Below are 24367 nucleotides of genomic sequence, written 5' to 3' on the forward strand. Positions count from 1 at the left end.
TTCTCCACCTGGTTCCCCAGGTCTGAATTTGAACCCGGGGCCCTAGGACTGCGAGGTAGCATTGATAACCACTGCAACACTGTGCTACCCTTTGAAGAAATACAGTACCCTGTATCCTAATGTAAGCAATTAATTATGAATGTTTTAGAATGATAAGTTTGCGGATGAGTGGTTATTATAGTCTAAAGAGATAATACTTATATTACTTATACTTCCCAAAGCGGGACTGTGATTGATTAATTGGTATAATATATTTAGAACATTACTTGAGGTTTTAAAACTTCCATAAATATCCCATAATGCACAACTATTGAAGTGTAGCTTATATTATGTTTCCTTGAACTCAACATATTAATCATTCTAATTAAATGTATTTTATTTGGCTGTTTTGTTTGTTAAGCTAGAGGTAGTAAAACAGCAGAACTTTCAATTTATTTCTTCGTAAGAATTTGGTACAATTAGACTTCCTAGTCGATTCAGTTATAGAAATGAGGTGCTGTTTATACTAAAGTCCTGCTGTAAAAACTGAGTCAGCCGTATAATGACTAACATAATATTTGCCAAACTAACTGTTGCAGGCAAAATACAAAACAGAGATAGAAGTCTTCACCCCACTACTTAACTACTTACTGTCTATGAATAAGAAACTAAATACTGAAAGTTGTACTTTTCTGTCATTTATGTGTAACACACTTGTCATGAGGGTGTCCTCCAGCTAGAGGTGACCTGGGAAACCATCACTTTCTTTCGAGAGCTCATGGTTTTCCAGGGTTTTGCTGCTCTAACCAGATCGCCTTTTCATGATCCATGTTAATTAGCTTATTATTCAATTCCTGCTTTTCTATATAAATCCTAGGTGCCGCTTTGATGCCACTTCGTCATTTTTTCTCGGCACCCTGATTTTCACTTGTACGGTACTTCTGTCTCTACTCTGTCTTTACCTTGTACATAAGTTTCAGTCTCAAGACTGCCCTGAAACCCTTTTGGTCATTATTTCAGGACACTCGCTGTTTGGCTTCTCCTAATATTGTTTTTCTCTTTTTTTCAGGATGTTCGTTATTCGGTTTCTCTGTACCCAAGCCTCCTTGTATTTTTTCTGACCTATAGGCTGTGCAGAAGTTTTTTTCCCTCAGCTCCAGCCTCACACAGCGCACCAGCCTCTGCTCTAGCATTGCCTGGTAGAGCAAGCAAGCCCTTGCTTTGCACAGCAGTTTTCAGCTCCAGCATTGCCCGATGCACCAGCCTCTGCTCCAGTGTCAACCAGCAAGCACAGCCAGCCTTCGCTCTGCCCAAAAATCTCAGTGGCCTCAAGTCTGCCCTTCTAAGCTGCCCAGCTCCTTTCTCAGGAAGCTCACAACTCAGTTTCTCCCATACTCAAGACTCCCTGTTTTGTGATCGGCTGATTCTGTTTGGCAGAAACCTGGCTTCCAGCCTCCGCTCTGCACAGCAACCTCAGCTCTTGGCATTGCCCAGTGCTCCAGCCTTAGCTCCTAGCCTGCTCTGCACATTGCTTGACACAGCTGTCTCTGATTCTAGCCAGCACTTCTTTTCACACTTATCCTTTTCACTGGTCTCTGCGTCGACCCTCAAGTTTGCTGACTTGCACCCTTGACACTCCTGAGGGCTGCCCTTTGAAGCCCGTCCGGTTCCTTTCAGGGGTCTCGCTATTTGGGTTCCTACTGTACCCGAGACTCAATTTTTCCTCCAGGCTGTGTTTATCCCTTTCTCTCTGCCAGTGATGTCGTTGGTCCAGTGATGTCGTTGGTCCAAGCAGAAAAAAAAAGATGTTCTACTGCTTCATCATTCTACCAGGTCTGGAGTATTGTAATCCTCTTGGTAGAAATTACGTTTAAACCTGGAAGCCATTTTTGGGAGAATGAGCCTTGGGCAGATGAACTGTCACTTCTATATTTCTAGACTGTGGGCTGGCAAAGATGTCCTCACTGTCTATAAAAGGAAATTGATATGGACTAGGAGATTGGGGTTATAGCCAATCAGTGGAGTCATCCCCTAAGTGCAGTATTACTGTATCTCAACTGTCCACTTACCAAAAACATCTGCACCTGTCGTAACAAAAGAAGAGCACCTAGTGTTTTCTATTAATAAGTTAAAGGATTCTGAACAAGAGTTCAATCTTGTACAGTAAATTAAAAACATATCTTAAATTTAGTATTCATTCATACAACATCAAAGAACATAACTATAGAAAGAATAAAAAAGCACCATTCTTATCCTTTTAAGTTGTTTTCATAGTATAGGATTTTGCTTGATTTACTGATCATAATCACAAACATACAGCAGTTATCTGGCATTCTAACAGCATCTCACAAATTTGTATTGATTAAATCAGGTCTGCACATGAGATCAAACTAAATTTCTTTTAAAGAAATTTTAAACTAAATCTCTTTTTAAAGCGTACACTCTATAAATCAAATATGAATAATACTGTATCTTTAGTTCATAGGCAGTGATGCCGCTAACCAGATAATTTCTACCTCTATTGTTAGTTAAGCAGAGTAATTGAAAGCTTTTGTTAAATATAAAAAACATAGATTTTTCCATTTCAGATATAGCTTTTAAAAGAGAAAAACACAGTTTTTCATTTAATTTAAAATATCTTATCCTAAAGGAAAAGTGCTTATGATAGTTGGCTTTTATATGTGATCTGTTGAAAGCATAAAGAATTGAGTAGCGGAGCAGGAAGGTGTAGATCAGGAATATACTGTCTCAGATTAATCTTAACTTCAAAGTAAAGGCAGCCACAGTTATTTAGGATGTTTGGTACTTCATACAAATAGCCTCAGAAACTGAGAAGACCAGATCAGCTTCCTAAAGCATTTTAAAAGGTTTTCAAATTTCCTCTCATTGTTTTCACGATCTTGCTGTCAGCATTAATTCATTAAATGTTTATTTATTTTTGTTCATAACCTAATTGCCATGTTACAGAGTGTTTTTTTTTTATTGTGAAGAAAATGGAATGGGATGGCATGATGGTACAGTGATTAATACTGCTGCATGACGGTGGGTTTCCCCCAGGTGCTCCAGCTTCCTCCCACAGTCCAAAGATATAGTGTTAGGTTATTTGGCTTCTGTAAAATTGGCATGTGCATTCATGTGTGTGTTGAATGGATGGAAAACAGAATGTTACCAAAATATAACCTTGATTTTTTTTTAAATGCTTACTTGAATGTTTTACTTGAATGTGTAAACAAATTATAGAAATTGTAATTTCAATCTGAGAGGTGTGTTGTCTCTGAGAAATAGTATTTAATACTAGTGTTGAAATTTCAAAAGCAATACAGTTAAGTGAGAACTGCTGATCTAGGCTTCACAGATAATAATTCAAGGCTCAGTGGTGACCCCAGTGGTTTTCATATAAAAACAACACAGGACATTCTCAGATGTCAACACTTATTTGCATTTGTACCAGTATCTGCTATCATTTGAAGCCATGCTTTTACAAAGGTCAGTGACTCTGGCATTGCATTCTTTAGAACATTGCTCCTCTTATCTCTCTTTGCTAGCTGTGTAAAATGTGCTTGTCTTCTTCACTTAATTTTTTGTTGGTATAAAAGAAGGCTTGGGACATCCATGATCTTGGAGATATAAGACAATAGTGAATTTTGGTTCAGAGCTCATCATTTCTCTATTAATATTGTTAACTGATAGTAGTTTAGTTTTTAGTCATTAATCAGTGTTTGGAGTATCTTTTTGTTTCTCAACAAGAAAAAAATGCAATAAAAATGAATTGGGAACAGCAAAAACTGCATTGGATCTAAACCAACATGGAACAATAGACCTTTCTTCTTTTAATGAACATCTGGCTCTGAGTGATAAAATTTGTACACAGTTTTTAAAACCCTTCATTTGATAGATATACTTCAAAACACAGGGCAGACTGATCTAGATCTTTTGTTATTGCAGTGTGCTTTGCAAGTTTTTCTTATACTATTTTTTTTCTAGAGAAGGGTATTCACACTATTTCTGTGACACACAAAAAGCAGATGTTTAAAAGGAATAGACATAAAGACTAAATGAAATGACTGTTCTAAAAGTTTCTAAAAGATATAAATGCTAAATATTACTGCTGGGTTGTTACTGATATTCAGACTAAGGGATAATGATAATAAACACCATACAAATGGTGTTTAGATGAAATGTGCTAGGCATCACATTATATTTAACATCAGGTACACAAACCATGACTCGAAGAACAACTTTGTACATAAAGGTTTTGTATCCTTGAGCCTGTCATGGGAGAAACTAAAATCGCCACCTGTATTCTGTCAGTTGTTTTACACATTTCAGAAAACCTATTCAGTATTCTTGTGCCTTGCAAAGGTTCGCAGACTCTTCCTATAGTGTTCCACTTTCTGAAAATACAAAATGATGCATACACAAATTTTTCATCTTAATATTTAAAGTTTACATGATAGCACCTTTGGCAGTTGAGTCTATGTTTGGGGAAGTCATCACCCATAATGCAGACTGACGTGATGCAATTTTTTCCCATTCCTTTTTTGGTCATGCCCTATCAAGTTGCTTGGGTAGCACTTGTGGACACTTTCCACAGATTGCTTGAAATCCACTATCTTATTGACAGACGTTACAAAAATAGGTGTGTTTATTCTGAAATCACATTAACTACTGTTATTGCATACAGATAGAGGTCAATCAACTAATTGTATAGCTCTTTAAGCTAATTTTGTAAACCTAAATTAATTTAGTTTTGCCACAGAAAAAGGTTTAAATGCTTGCAATCCAATCATGACCTTTCCATTTTTCTCACGTATTAATTAAGGCTGCACAGTGGTGCAGTGGTTAGCATTGCTGCCTCGTTGTACTGTGGCTCTAATTAAGATTCCTGGGGTATTATCTACTGTACATTGAATTTCCTCTGGGTGCTCTGGTTTCCTCCCAAAATCCAAAGACAAACTAGTAGGGTAATTTACATCTGGGTAAATAGGCCCTGGCGTGAGGATTTGCCCTTCAATGGACTGGCATACTTTCCAGGGTGTATCCTGCCTTTGTGCCTGTTGTTTACCAGTATAGGCTCCAGCTTCTCTACAGCCCTGTATGGGATATAACGGATAAAAAATGAATGGATGGATTTATTATCCATTTACTTCTTCTTTTTGACTTTTGCTTTGATTGTGTGGATTAGGTTGTGTGTACTATGACGAATGTTAATTGCTGTTTCAATGTGTCATGATCGCAAGTTTTAAAGCAACAAAATGTGAAAACAGTCCAAGGGTCTGAATACTTTTGTAAGACATTTTTTTAAAAAACTTTGAGAATGTACTACTGCTTACATCTGATAAGAACCAGACACTCACTTTCTTCTTTTGTTTTTCAGTTTAGGAGAACTTTTCAGTATGCTGTCAGGCTTGTGTCTGATTGTTATAAACAAAATAAGATTCAAGTCTTTTGATGTAAATCCAACAGAGCAATAGATTGCTGCCGCATACTGCTTTGGCTTGTTACAGTTCCACTGACATAAATGTTTCCCTATATTGGTAAAGCATTTTTATTTTTGATGTAAAATGCTTTGTCAGGATATTCACAAAACATTGCTAGAGCGCAATTGGATTTCATACGTGACTGCAATTTCACTTTACAACATAATTACAGTTTCAATGACTTGTTTGTTTTTCTTACAGCATTAATCGCTCAAATATTCAATGGTTTATGACATTACTGGTACCTGGTATCCCAAAACACAGATTTGCCTGGAAGACAGATGATTGATTCAGCACTGTATTACAGATGGTTTATTGCTTTAAAATGATGGCTAATTCATACTGTAGATACCAGTTTCTGTTTTCTTTCAGATATTGTTCAATAGGTGCAGTCCTTTCTAGCTTAACTCTACTGCTTTTTATTTTATTGCTTGTAAATGTTTTTTTAAGTGTACAGTTTTTTGGCTTGCTCATGAAAGTTCCTAGTATTTATTGTTTTTTCTATGTTAATGAAGCCATGAAAAAAGTTCCATGTGCAAAACAAATGTGTTGAATATTCTTATGTTGGCCATAGGTTTTTCATTTATTGGCAGTTCAACCTATGGCCACTACTCTCTATGTCTGTGATGAGGGACAGCTCCTGGGCTGGGTGTCACAGTGTCATGTATCTGTCAGGTGGAGAAACAGCGCTCTGATCTGACCAGGGAGCTTGATGACCTGACAGACAGATTGGAGGAGGCTGGAGGAGCGACTGCTTCCCAGGTGCTGTACTGCTGCTTTCATTTACCAACTGCAGACAAATAAACGTGAATAATTTCTGTTTGAAACTCCCTTCCCTTTCAAACCATTACTTAGTTAATGTTTTCATCCAAAGTGACGGACATTCTGTTCATTATCAATGAACTCCACAAAATTAGCAATGTCTAAAAAGGGTTAAAACAACAATTAAAATAATTAATATAAGTTAATAAAATGTAATGTAAGGATAAACTTAATTGTAGATCACAACTAAAGGAAACAGGTTCCGGGTATCAAAATAAGGTGCACTATGAACTTTATCTTAATCTGCAGTCCTCAAGAACCACAGGGCCTACATTTTTGTTCCATTTAGTTTTGATGTATCCACATGTTAAATTTGTTGAGGAAACTGAACATTTATGCGGGTAATTAAAAAAGCCCTTTTTAGCCAATTTGAAATAGAAACTGTTGCCCTGCACTACATCCTCAATTTCCCTTTGGGATCAATAAAGTCTTATCTATCTAACTATCTATAACCTCTGTACTGTGTAAACTAGGAGTGTGTCCTCTGTGTAAGAGTAAGAGTGTATCTTCTTCTGGGCACTGCTTTCCTCTTCAGATGGACATGAATAAGAAGCGAGAGGCTGAGTTGCTGCGCCTTCGGAGGGAGCTGGAGGAGACGTCTCTGCAATCAGAAACCATGGCCTCATCCCTGCGCAAGAAGCATGCAGACATGGTGGTGGACATGACTGAGCAGTACGAGAGCCTGCAGAGAGTCCGTGCCAAGCTAGAGAAAGACAAGCAGAACATGAAGCTGGAAATTGAAGACCTGACTGCCACTGTGGAAAACATGCAGAAAGCCAAGGTCAAGTGTTCTTTAACGATATTTACAGTCCTTCTTGTGTTGGACTGCCCTGTTCTTCTTCTGTTTTTTTTTTTAAATCAAATCATTTGAAGTTTAACACCCACCTTAATTGTACTTAGCAGACATTGTGTGCTAGCAGTCCCACTAAGCAGCAGATAAGGTGAAGAACTTCACTTTTTTGTACAACTAAATTTTTATTTGACCACCATCAGCAACCATCCACACCAGGCACTTTCCCTTGCAACAGAGCTCGCTGTATCACCTGACAGTACACATCTAACACCACACTCATTCAAGACCCCTCAGGACAATTCCGGATCACCCAGATGGCATCTTGTACCTCCAGCAACCTTATTTACTGTATCTCTTGCAATAAATGCCCAGCCATCTACATTGGAGAAACAGGAAGGAGACTCAGAGACCGCTTCAGAGAACATGTCAGGGCTATGAAGGCTAAAGATCTCTCCAAGCCCATTGTTTCTCATTTCACCTCTGATGGCCATGATCACACTAATCTCTCTGTCTGTGTTCTCAAAGACGGTTTTCCAAACTCATACATCAGAAAGTCTACAGAAACCAAAATTATCCTGCAGCTGGGATCACACCTTCCCCCTTCTCTTAATGATAGACTACTTTTCTTCTAAATTCTCTCTATTCATTGTAGGTTTCATTTCACACCTCTCTACACCTATTCTGACTTCACACCTCTTGATTGGCCTCTCTTTCTGTCCCCTGCTCCCACCTCTCGCTCCTCCTCTCTCCCAGCTTTTGTTCTCCTGCTACAGTACATTACCTGTGCTTACTGCCTTGTCTTTCTCACACCTGAAGAAGGCTCCACGGCTGAAACGTTGTGTTTTCTCTCTTCTTTTTTTCAGCATGGAATAAACCTTATACTTGTTCCTTTGCAGCCTATGCATGCTGACGCAGCTACCCACCTTAATTTTTATTATTTTTCCTTTCCATTCGCAAGCCCACCAACAAAAACAAGTTACAAAGATTCTTAAAACATTCTTGTGTACATATACTTATAGATATCTTACATTAAATTCTCACATACTGTATGTACATTTTCACTAGAAATACAAATGATATCATTGATCACCATTTTGTGAAACGGAATTAAGAAGGAGATTTACAGTAGGCTGACCAGGTTCTGTAACACCAAAGTGAAATTTTGCCAGGACACTTGGGTTAACAAAACAGAGAACTTTAATGTGTCATGTGTCAATAAATGTCTTTAAATTTTGTTTTTGGAGGATTTGTGTAAAAAACAAAAACTGTATTTCCAAACAAGTGATCTGGGAGAAGCAGAGAACTGTGGCATATAAAATGCTGCATTAGTCATATCAGGCAAATTTAATCAAACTACTGTTTTCTTTCTTTACTAGGCTTCCTGTGATATTCAAATACGAAAACTGGAAGATTTTTTCACAGAAGCAAGCTCTAGGAATGAGGAATTACAAAAGGCTTTGACAGAGCTGAATGTAGCCAAATCCCGGATGATAGGTACAGAAAATAAAAAAATGCATTTAAAAATGTAAAAAATTTGTTAGGTGTTCTACAGTACATGTTTTTGTATGGAGTATCAATTCCACACCACTGACATTTCAGACCATTTAACAATAAATCCATACCACTGTCAGAAAGCTTTAACCTCCTTAGCAGTCTGATGTATATGAAGGGCTGGGTCTATCTTACATTAATGTAAGCGCAGCTGGGCTGGAGTGTGTAGACTCCTGGGAGACTGATTTACCAGCATGTGAATGCTGATCCATTGCTGTGTTGTCCGTGCATGTTCAGTAACCCAATTACTCACCCCTAGCCATGTTTACAGGCTCCCTTGCTTTATTAGAGGAAGACACATGATGGTGGTAAAAGATGTTTAAGCTCTTTTTGTGTTAAAGAACATGTGTTGTAAAAATTACAAACTGTTGAGAGTTTGAGCGTTTCATTTTGTGAATTTTGTTAAGACACTGTACTTCCTTATTTTTTGTTTCAGTTAGTTCTCTTATTTGAAGTTTGAACTTTTGGAGAAATGCCATCATAAATGTTATGTTGCTTTGTGCCACCAGAGCTACTCTATATCGTGTTTTTTACAGGATTACCAGCAACAGACGGACCAGGTTTACTGTTGAGGGAATAACAAAATCATAAAAAGAGATTCAGTCATTAAAATAAATAAACCTTGATTTACAGTGTCTTACAGTGAAGAGAAAAATTGAAAAATAAAAAGAAAATGTTTTTCTTGTTATTTTCCATATAAGGATTGGCCTATAACTAGGTCCCAAATCCTGTCCCTGCAATACCATCCTCATAATCAAGAAAATACATTGAAATTAACAATTGCAAAAATAACAAAAACAAAATATGAGAGATTTATATTATAATTTATATTACATTTATTATGTTTATAGACCAGGTTATGTACAGAATGTATATTAAGAAATCATATTCATACTTTGAAAAGCAGGTAATAGTAGCTACAGCTGATGCTGTTTAGAACTTCAATTGATAGATTGAAGCATTTAGTATTCATTGGTCCAGATGTTTAAATAATGGTTTCCAGACATGGTCAGAATCTGAGCATTTGCTTTGAAGTGTTGAGTCAAGTACTGTAACATTAGTCACATATTGTTTTTAGTTTTTAATGTCTGCAAAGTTATTTCCAAAATTTAGAGGATTATTTTTTTAAGTAACATAAGATGAATGTAAGGCTATTGGCCATTTGTCCTCCACTGTGTTTCGTTCAAGTGCAATTTAGCTCCTAATTCAGAAATGGTGTACTCTAACCTTCTCACCAGCCTCATCATGCCACTTATAAAACTAATCTCCTTTGTCCAGGCCCTCTAAAGAGTGATAAGAAAGGCTCTCTTGACATCAGCTGGAGCCCAATTATCTGTAACTAGTGCCAGACCTCTTCAGATTTCATTAGCACCACTTTGAATAAAACATTATGAAAAATAGGAACAAGTAATAGTTTTATTCCATGCTGAAAAGAGAAGAAAGGAAATACGCTTGGTCTGTGGAGCCTTCTTCAAGTGTGTGGAAAAACGTTGTGCTTCCTTTCTTCTCTTTTCAGCATGGAATAAACCTATTACTTGTTCCTTTGCAGCCTACGCATGCTGACGCAGCCACCCACCTGAACCAGATTATGAAAAATATCTTTTTTGATAGTATTAAATTTCTCTTGGTGATACAGTACTGTACATACTGTATGATCCCGTTGCCTTGGCCTTCTTAACTAAAGATGGCATCCATATACTGTACAGTACATGTCATCTTGCATGTTGACCTGCGTGTTTGACAGAGACCAATTGCGAAATTTGGAATTAATATTGCATCCCATCATGGCTATTGACTCATTTTTGTACCCTTTGTTTTGGGAGAGTTTGATTCTGGGATATGAAACCAGGGCAGGATATGAATCTGGGATAGGCTCTGTGTATCAACAACTTTAACCAGTAATAAATGGCTTCATAGTTTTGGATGGATTTTATGTCTGACCTTCAACAACTTTCTGTTATCCATTTATCAGTATAAACTGACAAAAATAAGTGTTTATGGCAAATATTCATAAATACTGGTTGATATCTTAGATTAAAGCAAATAACTTGATTTCAGATTAACCATTCTGATTCATATTTGGTATTAACCTCAAATTAAGTAAACCTCCATTCTTCTTTTAAGCTGAGAACAATGATCTTAGCCGACAGCTGGAAGAAACAGAAAACAGAGCGAGTCAGACCAACAGGACAAAGGTGCTGTTGGCTTCTCAGTGTGAAGATCTCAAGAAGCAACTTGAAGAAGAGTCCAAGGTACTGTATATGCAGTGTCTAGTGTATAAACTTTCAGTTCTCCTTATTCCCCATGTCTTCCTGAACTGCCGACATACAATGAAAAATGTGAATACTGGGAAAAAAAAGATCTGAGAAGGGTAACACTGTGGAAAATGTTCAAATTTTTAATTGAGCCTCAGAGATAGAAGCTTTGAGAATGCCCTTTAAGCTGCAAGAATGAGAAATCGTGGATGCAGAAACCACAAATGAGGAAGAAGGGCTGTATACACTGTATGTAAATACGGTTTATGCAGAACATACTATCCAAGAGTGGTGTGATGACGTATAAATTGAAGAGTAAGAGATTCCTTTACCTGAAGTACCTAGGCTTCAGTAAGGGACTCACACATGTTATTGACATTTTATTGGTGTATCTAAACAGTATTAGACATGGCTTATTATTCATTGACAAATATAAATACTATATTTATTATATTCACTATTCATTGTATATACAGTAAGACACTTTTGAGGTTATGATCTGGTCATTCACTGCAGTATCTTTTCATGGTGCCTTTTTACCTGATTTCTTTTAGATAAGAATTTACTAAGGTTCATATATTACTTTTCATAAATCTTCACAACACAATTTGAAAACAATACTTTTTCTCCATGTATTGGAAAAATGTGGGTCAGGCAGAGTACAGTATCTGGGACAACTATTGTGCATGTCTAACTATGTTTTTGTACTCAAGCTACACAAGTCTAAGTATGTTTACTTAAGTCTGTGGTCCATCTCCCTCAAGGTTCATGAGGTGAGGTAGCACTATTTTGTTTCTTTTTAAAATCATTATTTTCAAACAAAGAAAAACACTGACTGCACCATCTGGCGTGAAGATACAAATAATGCTGTCACAGATGTATCATTTAGAAATGATGAATCTTAATTGACGAGTAGCAGAAAATGATGGTCTTAATAAATGACATGATTCTCCCTAACATTCAAAAAGGGTGATGTGTATAGATGCTTTCCACTGAATTTTAGATTTTCTGATTTCAATGAATGATGTACTGATACTATACCACAATTTAGTGTTCAAGATAAGACATGTATTTCCCTTTCATGATTCATCATCAGTGCTAATCCCTGATGAAACAGAAAACAGAAAATATCATCATAAATACAATGCTGTTTACTAAACTGCTGTAGGACATAATCTAACTATACTTGTATACATCCCTTTGTATAAGCATCTGTTATCATGCTTATACTATGTTAATAAGTCATTCTGCATTATATACATTCTGTTGTGGCATACTTCTATTTATGATTATTTAATTTCTCTTCATTGTTTATTTAATGCTTATTTTTGTTAACTGCAAGATATATCTGTAGTATTGCAGTTCCTTGTCTACATAAACAGTAGCAAAGTGGTTAAGCAATTATGATCTCTTCTGGTGCAAACATGGCTAAACCTGGTCATTGTTTGGGTGCAAACTGGATTTGAGTATGGGATTTTTGTTTCAGGCCAAGAATTCCCTCAGCAGCAGTCTGTCCAGCCTGAAGCATGACTTTGAGATGCTGAAAGAGCAACTGGAGGAAGAGCAGGAGAGCAAGCTGGAACTCCAGAGACTGGTGTCCAAGCTCAACAGTGAGGTCACCCACTGGAGAACACGCTATGAAGCTGATGCCATCCAGCGCACAGATGAACTGGAGGATGCAAAGTATGATGTAGCCGAGCAAAAGCTATGTTTTATAGTAAAAGTGATGCTACTGTACTTTACATGTAATGTACTGTATTACAAAATAAATCTGACAAATCAAAAATATATTTTCTTCAATTTATGCTAATCCAGCTAAATTGCATCAGAAGAACCATAAAATGGAGAAACAGTGTATTAAATGTGAGTGGCTGCTATTCATAATTACCAAACTAAAGTGTAGTGAATTTTCCTGCAAAACTAAATGTAGTTTTTGATCACATTGTCTCATTTAAGTGAAATGAAGTTAATCTGAACTTTGTTCTCCAGTGTTATACTGTAGGTCAATTCTTGTTCCATTTTCATTTTCGTTCTCTCTTTTTTATTTTCCCAGGAAAAAGCTATCCTCAAGGTTACAAGAGGCAGAAGAAGCAGTGGAGGCCACTCAGGCCAAATGCTCGAGCATGGAAAAGACCAAACAGAGATTACAAGGGGAAGTTGAGGACCTTAGCATTGACTTAGAAAAGGTAGGAGAAGCTCCATTAGGAAACAAAACTAGTGAAAACATTAAGGATGAATGTTTTTTTTTTACTTTTGAAAATAACTAGAGAAATGCTTAACTTTAAAAATTGATTGCAAACTGTTTCTAAAGGAGTACTGTAAGTAAAGCTCATTCTGAGCCAAGTGCCTCAACTGACTGGATCATATCCTCATTATTGTAATGTTAAACAGGCTGAGAGTAGATGACATAGAATATGGTTCATCATAGAGTTACTAGCAATTCTGGTTCCTATTTATACAGCTGGGTGAACTGATGTAGTCAGGACGTACAGAACCTTAATGAAGGACACAACTTGGTAGTCCTAACCAAGATTCACCATCATAGTCTAAAAAATAAAAAATAATTCAAATGCTATAAAACTATCAAATGAAATATTTTGTATTTTTGACTTTGGCTATAGGAAGTATAAAACATTTCATGTGTAACTTTCATCCTACTAACCCATTCTAATTTTTTTCTCACCACTTGGACTTTTTAGAGCATTGATGCATTACAAATACTGTTTATTATTATTAAAGAAGAATGTGTGTATAATATTTAAGAGACTATTGGGTTAATTACAATTTGCTCAATTATATGCTTTTTCCTCACAGCTTTTTAAAATTATTACACGGGATTAATCCATTTACAGAAAAACCTAAATATCATCAATCTGTCATGTTTTTTTAATTGGCTCTATATTTGAAATCAGTGACTGATTAGAAAATGAGCGGAGTTAACATATTTTAAAAAAACATTAGGAGGCATCGCTCGTGCACATTTGCATAGCACAAAGACAAACTTCATTTTTCCTTCATGCATCTAGGTACAGTAACACAACTGACAAACTTCCCTGAGGGACTCTTCCATTAAGCGCATGAATAATTCAGACTCTGATAATTTGATTTTTCTCAGCTTATATTTTGCTACTGACTGTGATAACAAGCTAAAGTTCTTCTGACATACTCACAATTCAATTTCTTTAATAAATAACTCTTGCAGGTTGCCTGCATGAATACCAACTTGTTTTGATTTTTTTTTCATTACGTGTCGCATGACGTTATGCCATTAATCCATTCTGGTGCCCAGAACATCCAGGAGAAATTGCAAAGCTAACATTCTCAATCTAAAAAATGATAGAGAAAGATTCCACTAATGGTAGCTAGGTAGGCTGGTCCAACTGCAAGAAAAAGATATTGGCACTCTGTACGGAGCCCCTGCTTTCTCTTCCCTGGCATGATTTCATTCTATCCCAACTTGATATTTTTTACATGGAGCCCTCTGCTTGCATCCAAGGTGCTAAGGACAGGATGGTGGGGGCTTGGACTTGGTGGGAGACTCTGTGGAGGGTATTACTTATGGTGGGGTGTTGAAATGCTTTGTTCTTATTTGTTCTATTTTTGGAAAAAGATCTGTTATTAATAAGACTTGATTTACAAAAAATAGTCATTAAACTTTACTACCAATCATGGATAGTGGACATATTCAGTTTCTGTGTCTGTCATCAAGTTTAACAGGCCAAATACTGCACCTTTGTGAGAAACTAGAAAATGTTCCAGTCCCCTTATTTTTTGCCATACAGTATATCCAAACTGTACAGAAAAAAACAATATTCTATGCATGCAATACAAACACCAAATGCTTTGATTCTTGTGATAGGCAGACATTCTATGAAACGGTCTTGTGATCTGATTAAAGGTTCTTATACAGTACTTTTCACGGCAGACTGTATTATCAGACTGTTATTTCTGGCACTGTTGACTACTGACTATATTGTAAAAGCTACAACTAATGCCTTTTGTCTCTTCCTTTTCTTACCTGACATGCAGAGGCATTGATGGAACTAATCTTTTTTTTATTGTAAACTCACGTCCAAAAGTACTTAATGTTTCAAAGCTGGAGTTGTAAATCTATTGTAGACTTGTGTGTTGCTCATATTTTATATAGAAAAGTCTAAAAATCTATTTGCTCTTCTTTTCAGGCTAATGCTACTGCAGCAGCTCTGGACAAGAAGCAGCGTGTGCTGGAGAAGCAGTTGTCAGACTGGCGTCAGAAATGTGAGGATATCCTGGCAGAGCTGGACAGCTGTCAGAAGGAGTGTCGCCAACATGCCACAGAACTCTTCAAACTGAAGACGTCCTATGAGGAGGCCATTGAGCAAATAGAAGCTTTGAAAAGGGAAAACAAAGCCTTTCAAGGTGAGTCTTATGAGATGTCTAAGAATCCCAAAAGTGGTTGTATACTGAACATATGCCATGATGGTCTATTCTTGCACAACAGACTGTGTTTTGTAGAAGATTTTAGGAAGTGCTGGTAAGATATTTATTTTCATTTATTTAAACATACCATAATCCTATCCTTAAAAATTCATAAAACTGGATGGAAGAGGATTACTGTAGATACAGTAGATGACCATTTCTTCCAATTTAGGGCTGCAGTGGAGCTGGAGCCTGTGCCAACAAGGGACGGGTGCAAGGGTACATCCTGAATGAGACACTAGTCCATCGCAAGCCATATAGACACAAACACAGACACACACCTATGGCCAGTTTTCTGAGTGTGGAAAGAAACCAGAGCACCCTGAGGAAACCCACGTGAACAAAGGGAGAACATACAGTACAAACTTCATGCGTATAGCATTCTAATAGCAAAGCTAACCACTACACCACCATGCCACCCAGATATCTAAACATAAAACAACATAATGATATCTGTTTGTTTTGTGGCTTCATATAATCTTTTAACTCTCCCATACTTTTTTGCATATTTAATCATAAAACATCATACTTTTTGATATATTAAAATTGAATACCATGTTTTGTTAATTTTAGAAGAGATAGCTGATCTAACAGATCAGCTCGGCGAGGGAGGAAAAAGTGTTCATGAGCTCCAAAAATCGAAAAAAAAGCTGGAAATGGAGAAAGAAGAATTGCAGGGTTCACTGGAGGAGTCTGAGGCTGCTCTGGAGGTACTGATTTCATATCATAATAATCAATTGGGTCTTAGGTTCAGAGACCTTCTATAGTACCAGTAGGTTTAAGTTTAACCCTTTGAATCTAGAAAGTTTCTCCAATACATACTGAGCCCTGTAATTTTAAAATGAGAGTCTTTACTTGGAGATAATAACAAAATAGAGCACACACAAGTACATTCAGAAAAAGCGTTCTGAAAAAGGCATTTATACAACCAGTATGGCTTCGTGTGTATAAATCCCAGAGAGGGATTCATTCACCTGTCTCTCAAGCATTCTCTAGTCTTGTTTTGGAAGAACTGTGGTAACCTTTCCAATTAGCAGTGAACATCACTATGTCAAAATGCCTGTCTCCTGCTGCAGGAGAATTCAAACCTCTTGGGTGTCCTAGAGAATTGCATCACTATGGCAGATTCATGCCACATAAACCCTGTTACATCAGTAGAAGTGCAATGGGACAGTTCCACATTTTGGTGTTAATTGTGAAATTGTACAGTAAATGGTAGCTTTGTTTTGGATTAGCATATTCTTTCAGTTCTGTTACACATTGTCTTGTTCTTGCTTGAAACACTGCAAACTCAAGGTAACATTTAAGAATTTATTGATCTTATGTTTTGCTTGTTGTACTCACTTTCTTCAGATTTTGAATGCTCAGTGCTTTTTACAAGCTTCATTTAATTGGATGTGTTATTGCAGTTAAGACTGGATTCTCAAATCTGTTTTTAGAGTACAGTATGCAAGGTTTTCCCAGTTGCATAGAAAATGCTGATAAGCATTTTCACTAACAGTTTCAATAGTACAACCGTTTCCCCCCCCCATCACCAGTAAGACTACAGCACAAAAAAAAATACTGAGCTCACTTCACGTGACTTTATTTGTACCCCCAAGGCTGATTATCTTAGAACACCTGTAAGGAGGGCAGTGTTAGTTCTGCATGCTTGTATTGCCAAAAGTATTGCCATTGTCCATTTTGTATAAAAATATGCAGAGATAGGAGTTATAGATTTTTTTGGCTCAAAAATGTGTCAAGTGAATGCTATTTTATCTATCTTCTATAGATGGTTAATCATCTATCTTCTATAGGTATTTTAACCATCTATCTTTAACCATCTATCTTCTAGAACTACAGCATCTAGCAGAAATTCCTTAGAAAGTAGTTCCATGCACCTAAGACTGTAGAAATATTTTTTAACATTTACTTTTTCACTACAATGTACTGTAACACAGAGAAAAGCTGCTGGTTGCTGCTGTCAGTGCAGGTGTGTCCATGTTCATTTTAACAAGGCTTTCCTAAATACTGACAATATTTTTAGTGTTAAAAAATACAGTTGGATTTACAGTATGTACTGTGTACATCCTACTGGAGTAAAACTATGGCTATGTTACAGTCCGTTTCTTCTCCTTTTACCTCTCATATTCATATTTTTATGACCATTCTGCCAGCCCCATCATTTCAGAATCTATATTCAGCATTTCACCTTCTCACTTTATTATCTAAGTATTCACATTATATATGTGATAATAGCTCTTGTTCATTAAGCTGTTTCACTAAACTAATGCTGTTTATGGTGTCAGAAAGGTACAGAAAAGTTACAGTCAGTTACAGAAAAGCACAAGACCATTAAAGACAGATGTGTACTGTTGTCCTAGACGTGTGACCATCAGTCTGATGTTATGTGAAGAGCAGCTGAAATGGGACAAGAACAGAATTTATGTAATGGATTACTGTTTACCTTCATCCTAATCCTCAGGCTGAAGAAACCAAGGTAATGCGTCTGCAGCTGGAACTGACACAGGCAAAGGCAGACGTAGATCGGAGACTCCAAGAAAAAGAGGAAGAGTTTGAAGGAACTAGGTAGTTAATTCCTTATACTTATTATAGCACCTACATACTAAAACTAAACATGCAGTTTGAAAGCTGGGTTCAGCCAAAGAGCATAATCTACCACAGATTTATATTGTAGCTGTCTATTTATCTTTCATAACATTTTAAAAGAATATATACTGTATATATATATATTCCAGATGAGGAGAGGGATTAGAGGTTATATAAAACACATACGTACTTCACATATGTTTTTAATAGGTTTATAGTGGAGTTAAGAACTGTTACATAAATCCTTATTAATATTAATTTAAATGTCAGTAAAGGAAGATTAAATGTATTGCATTGATTTGGTACCAATACAAGTTTGTTTTTTCCAAGAATGCATAGTAAATTTAGCGTGAAGAAAAAAAAATATTTTATACAGTAGTATAGCCCAAAGGTATTTTCATATACTGTACAGCACATTCCAAAAGTATTGGCACTTCGCTTAACAATCATGCAGTTTATATTTGTGATCATATGAACCAATTTATGTCTGTGATCATATAAATGATAAGAACAGTATAGCATGCACTTTTTTGGGGGGTAAATTCACATACTGTACAGTACCGTATACATTTGATCATAAAACACAAACATACTGCATGTTCAACCCAGTGATACAGTATCATGTACTCTATATATGTTTGGACACATTTACATTAAGTCATTTTCAGTGCATTAAAGTCAGTATTTGATTGCATATCCCCTTGTGGCAATAACAGCAACCCATTCATCTGACCAAAATCTGTGTAATCATTTGAGACGCTCTGCTGCAGCCACTTTGAATTCTTACTTATTTGGGTGAATTCTGACTTCATTTTATGTGTCAGAAGGAATAATACTTGCTCATCTGGATAAATTTGGAATCTTGGCCAATCTAAGATTTTCCACTTTTCCCCCATAAAAACTCCTTCATTGCCTTGCCTGTATGCTTTGGCTCATTGTTATGCTACACAGAGAAGCTCCATTTGTATGGAAGCATTTTCTACATCATCATCCATCATTAATAGATCATCAATAAAAATGAGTGAACCAATTTCATAGTCAAACATGTATTTCCATGCTAGGGCATTATCACCATTATATTTTTAAATGTATTTGTTAGTAAAAAGATGAGCTGGGAGAGTTCTGGAATGATTTTATGGACAGATGAAACCACAATAAACTTTTAATAAAGTGCTGGAAATGCTAAATTATGGATGTAAAAGGAACTGCAGAGGAGACCTGTTGCTCCAAAGAACACCACTCATCTATAAAGCAAGGCCTGACTGGGCAAGAATGGCTATCTCAACAACTGGCTCTCACATCATTAGTTTACTGAATTATCAATGAAAACATAGATAGTTACTGTACAATGAAAATGCAACATCTGCATTTTACATAAGTAACTAATTGGGCACGTACATCATGTTATTTATTCTAAAAAGTGAGCAAATGTGGATTTTGAGTTGTTTGTGGATTGCTCAGGCGGTATTGTTCCTTGGGATAAAACATGCTAAGATTATATCATGCAATTTCTTAGCATACAGGATCTAGGATTAAATTAATGAATACAGAATTTTGCTGTTTCTAGTAATCCACTTAAGACCACATTTGCTCTACTCTATGTTGCTTACAGCCCAATGCTAGTTTTTCCATATGGATCTGTATTCATCTACAGATGCAAAAAAAGTACAAGCATCTTGGTACTTATGGAAAGCATCATTCTTAGCTCAGAAGGCTTAAGTGATAAAAGTAATATTTAGGTATTAAAGAATATACAGTAATTCTGTGGTATTACAGATATGTTATGGGGCGTATGTTTATCATACAGTGACCTGATATGTTCTGAACTCAGAACAAAGTTGCTTAATATTCTGAATTCAAAGTGGTTGCGTTTATTGAATCTTTCTTCTGATTTCAGTTATTAATTTGAATTATGCCAATACTTTTAAAAGCATTTCACAGTCTTTGACTATCTGCTTAGTTTTGGTTTAACACTGGCTCCTTCTTTTTTCCTGTTTGCCTTCTGTTCCCAATGCAAGGAAATTGTTCTCTTTTATGGTGAGCTCATAATTCTATAGCATTTGGGAATGTTTTCTTTGTGGATCGCTGTCACTCACTGGCACCTGGGCTCAGGGTGATCATACAGTATATAAAAAACTACATCATCATCATTTAATTCTCTTTCTCTGTAAATAAATTGTACACAATCCACATAGAATGAATGTTGTGTAATAAAAAATGAATATAATGATTTGTGTTAAAAAATCATAGACTGCAGTTATCTTGTTTTAAATTATCATGTTTTTAGATATTTAAAATTGAAATATACAAAAAACTGAATTAATGCAGGTCAAACAATTATTTTATATCAGAAATTCATGTTTTTTTAAATCAACTGTACTACATATAGTGCATTACTAGAATGCATTTTATTTTTTTACTTACCCTTTCTAAAATCATTGTTACAGTATGTACAGTGTTACAATTGATAAGGAATACCTAATTATGATGGTTAAAAATAGCAGGGAACATAAAGTTTGCATGTTGTTTTAAATATAAAAACAAAACAATGTTTCATTCCAAAATAAATTTCATAGATTACTTGGAGTACTGCTTTACTCCAAGCAGTATGATGAAATTGTAATAAGCAGTTCAGAAAATGATAAGGTATCCTGACTATTTAAATCCTGTACCCTTAACATTCACAATGTGTCTTCAACTTCAAATTGTGACTATACCCATTCAGCATTGCAAGCTATGGGGAAAAATATATGAAAATTACTTTGCAATATCTGTGCTGCCTTGTCTAGAGCTGAGTACAGTTTACAAGAATGCCAGACATTGTTATAAATCAAGCATTTCTTTTATTTTACCACGGTATAATCTCCTGTAACTGATAGTCTTTACCCTGCCATTGTCGTGCCATGACATTCATGGACGCCAATATGCCCTCTAAAATAGGTATATCAGTGTTTGGAGGAGCTAATGGCTCTTTGTTGTACTTCTCTACCACTCAGAAAGAGCCACCAAAGAGCATTGGAGTCCCTGCAGGCTAGCTTGGACACGGAGGTAAAAGGACGCACAGAGGCAGTGCGCATGAAGAAGAAACTGGAAGGGGATGTCAATGAGCTGGAGATCCAACTGGACCTGGTAACCAAGAACAATGCAGAGCTGCTGAAGACCACCAAGAAAATGCAGCAGCAGTTAAAGGTAAATTGACATTCAGTACAGGGCATGTGTGAGCAAGTGTGTCCCAGCATGTTGCTAGGAAAGTCATTACCGAAGTGGACTGATTAGCACTAGCTGCCTGTTTACTTTTTCTTATTTATCACACATGCTAGAGCTCACTTGTTGCTGGACCTCTGGACTAGAATTTCCACATTAATGATGATAGTAGACACTGCTCTGTAGGTGGTGCCATCCTTCAGATAAGACATTAAATCAAGGTCCTGATTACTTTGTCTTTAATTAACCTATTGCACAGTATCAAAAGTTTAGGATATTGATTGTGGTGACCTGGATAAATTCCCCTCTACTGTAGATTTACATGATTTTTTAAAAGTTGTCCTCATGATCTGTTGTGCAATGAAGCTGTTGCACATAATGGCTTGTGCATTTCAGCTATGGATGAAATACGGTAGTTCAGTACTGTAGGTCTCCCCTACATTGGGATCCTTTGTGATGATTTCAGTCTGGATTCAGCAAGAGTCTTTATTTAAGTCACCCTTATGACTAAACAGTAACAATGGGCATGCTCTTTCATTGCTTAACTGTCATATCTCAAGATATCTATGCATGCAAGAAAAAACATAAAGCACTGTGCATTATTCTTAGGAGTGTACTATACTCCTACAGTATACACAAAACTGTCATATCTAACAAAATATTTGTATTATAGGAGCATGCAAGTGAGCATGGTCTTTATTTCTTGTTTGCCAAAACACATCCCATCAAAACACTTAATACTTCACTGTCCAGAGTTAATAATATTCTGATATTCTGTTTATGTTATTAGCTATGTTATTGGTTGTCAGGCAGCTCATCAAGAAACACCACACAAACTGACACAATTTTAGAGTCTGAAATTTGGTATGAACACAATTGCTCTGGAGAAGAAAATCATACATCAAGCATCTAGAAATGAAGATGTTTTAGCTACAGAAGCTGCTGTACAGTTTGTAATAAAGGAGATATTATTAAATTTAAATGTTATTAAATAATGATTTTATATGAAGCAATTCCTAATACCAATCTGTCACTGACAAAGCAGAAACAATGGAGCACATTGAAATATTAATAAGAAGCAGTAGTGGTTCATTACACTGGTTGCCACATTCAATTTAGTAAAGAATTCTATAAACACATGGTATTTAAATTGCTAGCTCAGGCTTTTGCATACCATAGTTTCAGCATTTATACGATTTACATTTTTTACAACATTAGACTGCCATCTGCTGGATTAATAGGGATATTACTCAAGTCAAGACAGTGCTACTCAGCATGGTCATCTTACAGTACTGTATATTCAAACTGTCCTCTATACTGTGTCTAAAATATAATTTAATCAAATCTTTAGTGATCCTGTTATAATTTAAAAAAAAATGTTTACGTTATTCAAAAAATCCAACCTTTTTAAATTCAAAGTCCTTAAAGTACAATTTTAGAATGAAACAGAACTAGGACTCAATGTTCCCTTAGGTTATTGTCAAATCCTGATTGTATTAATTTGACAAAAACAATCAATCAATTGTTAGTTTCCAATAGAAGAAAAGGCATTTGCATGGAGACTACATTCTGAATTAGTCTACTTCAGAACTCTTTGGCATTGTCAGTAGCAGTTGTTGCTGATCCATACACCTCTACATATTACCTCAAAGCTAAATGAAATCTTTCCAACCAAAGACATTGTGGTTTTTCAAGTGACCCTGGAGAGTTTTCCATACTGTAGATGTGATTATGATTGGGCGGTACAGTGGCAGCGTGGCAGAGTGGTTACCTCACAGCATTGCCTCAGCACATGGGACCTGGATTCGGTTCTGGGCCTGGGCTGCTATCTGTGTGAAGTTTGTATTGTGTATTGTGTTTGCGTGGTTTCCTCTGGATGCTCCAGTTTCCTCCCACGGTCCAAAGACATTTTGGTAGGTTAATTGGCTTCTGGGAAAACTGGCCCTGGCGTGAGTGTGTGAGTGTTTCTGTGTGTGTCCTGTGATGTAATGGTGTCCTATCCAAGGTGTCACCTGTTGCTTTCCAAGATAGGCTCTGGTTGCCCTAAGAACCTGAATTGAATGGATAGGTGGATTAAAATTGGAAATGTGTCATTCTTTAATAGTGCACGACTGACTTTTAAAATTGTTTTGTCTCCTCAGGACATGCAGGCACAGATAGAGGAAGACTCCAGGCATCACGAGGAGCTTAGGGAGCAGCACAACCTGATGGAGCGCCGCTGTAACCTTCTTGCCACTGAGGCTGAAGAATCCCGCACCAGCCTGGATGCCACAGAACGAGCCCGCAAAACCCTGGAGCAGGAGCTAATTGAAATGACTGAGAAATACAATGAAATGAACAGTCAGGTGAGAGGAAGCTTCTGTAGGAAAAAAAATGTCCTTACTTCATATACTGAATGCAACGTACATTAAGGTAGTTGGCAGAAAAGGTGCTTTTGAAATATTATAGTAGCATCAGCATTGTTTGGTATTAGAACTCACATTCCAGTCAGCAAAGCGGAAAGCAGATAGTGATTGATAAGATTAGCATCTGAAGCACTGATCTGAATACTACGTGTGATATATGAAGATGAATTTTATTAATAGATGCAATTTCGTTTTTTAGAGAGATTTGTATCCCTCTGAAGCTGGAGGGAATGTAGACAATTTCATCTTTGTTTTTGTTGCTTTGATTTTTTTACTTTTTGATTCATCCTCGTATGAGTACACTGCAGATGATGTTTTTGTTAAGCACATATTAACTAAACGTTCAGAATTTTATATTTAACACAAAATCTGAGCAGAGGTATGCAGAAAACTATTGATACAATATGACAATATCTACTGTCTATTGTTTATTTTTTCTATAAATTATGTAAACTATTTTTAGTTATTTTATATGAATACATTTTACTCATAATGCACACCCTTAACTACACAAAAGTTAAGGCACAACCTTAACTACACAAAAGCTCATTGTTAAGACTAAAGAAAAGATGTATCCTGAAATAGAGTGTGAAATATTATAGAGTGGGAAATATTCTGCACACTATTCAAGCAAACACACCTATCATGTGTGATACTGTATGTCTTGCCTACAATACAGTTCCAGTCCGTGACCTGTCTGAAACGAAAGCTGGAAGCTGACCTGCAGCAGTTTACTACAGAGCATGAAGAACTACACAGTGAGATCAGAACCGCAGATGAAAAAGCTAAAAAGGCCACATGTGAGGTACTGTATGTCTACAGATTTAATAT

The 24367-nt window shown here is 36.4% G+C and overlaps 1 protein-coding gene across 6 annotated transcripts in view; it reads left to right on the forward strand.

Moving 5' to 3' along the window:
• Positions 1-24367, forward strand: part of LOC148824040 (putative uncharacterized protein MYH16) — an 86626-nt gene that overhangs the window by 53312 nt on the left and 8947 nt on the right. For all 6 annotated transcript variants that reach the window (XM_088927129.1, XM_088927130.1, XM_088927131.1 and 3 more), the window contains 12 exons: positions 6135-6221; positions 6817-7062; positions 8451-8568; positions 10750-10877; positions 12367-12563; positions 12934-13066; positions 15062-15278; positions 15912-16048; positions 17803-17906; positions 20924-21116; positions 23273-23476; positions 24216-24341. In XM_088927129.1, coding sequence (XP_088783255.1) covers positions 6135-6221; positions 6817-7062; positions 8451-8568; positions 10750-10877; positions 12367-12563; positions 12934-13066; positions 15062-15278; positions 15912-16048; positions 17803-17906; positions 20924-21116; positions 23273-23476; positions 24216-24341 — 1890 coding nt within the window. The remainder of the gene's footprint in view (positions 1-6134; positions 6222-6816; positions 7063-8450; positions 8569-10749; positions 10878-12366; positions 12564-12933; positions 13067-15061; positions 15279-15911; positions 16049-17802; positions 17907-20923; positions 21117-23272; positions 23477-24215; positions 24342-24367) is intronic.

This window comes from Atractosteus spatula, chromosome 11, assembly GCF_055471065.1.
Source record: "Atractosteus spatula isolate fAtrSpa1 chromosome 11, fAtrSpa1.hap1, whole genome shotgun sequence".
NCBI lineage: Eukaryota > Metazoa > Chordata > Actinopteri > Semionotiformes > Lepisosteidae > Atractosteus > Atractosteus spatula.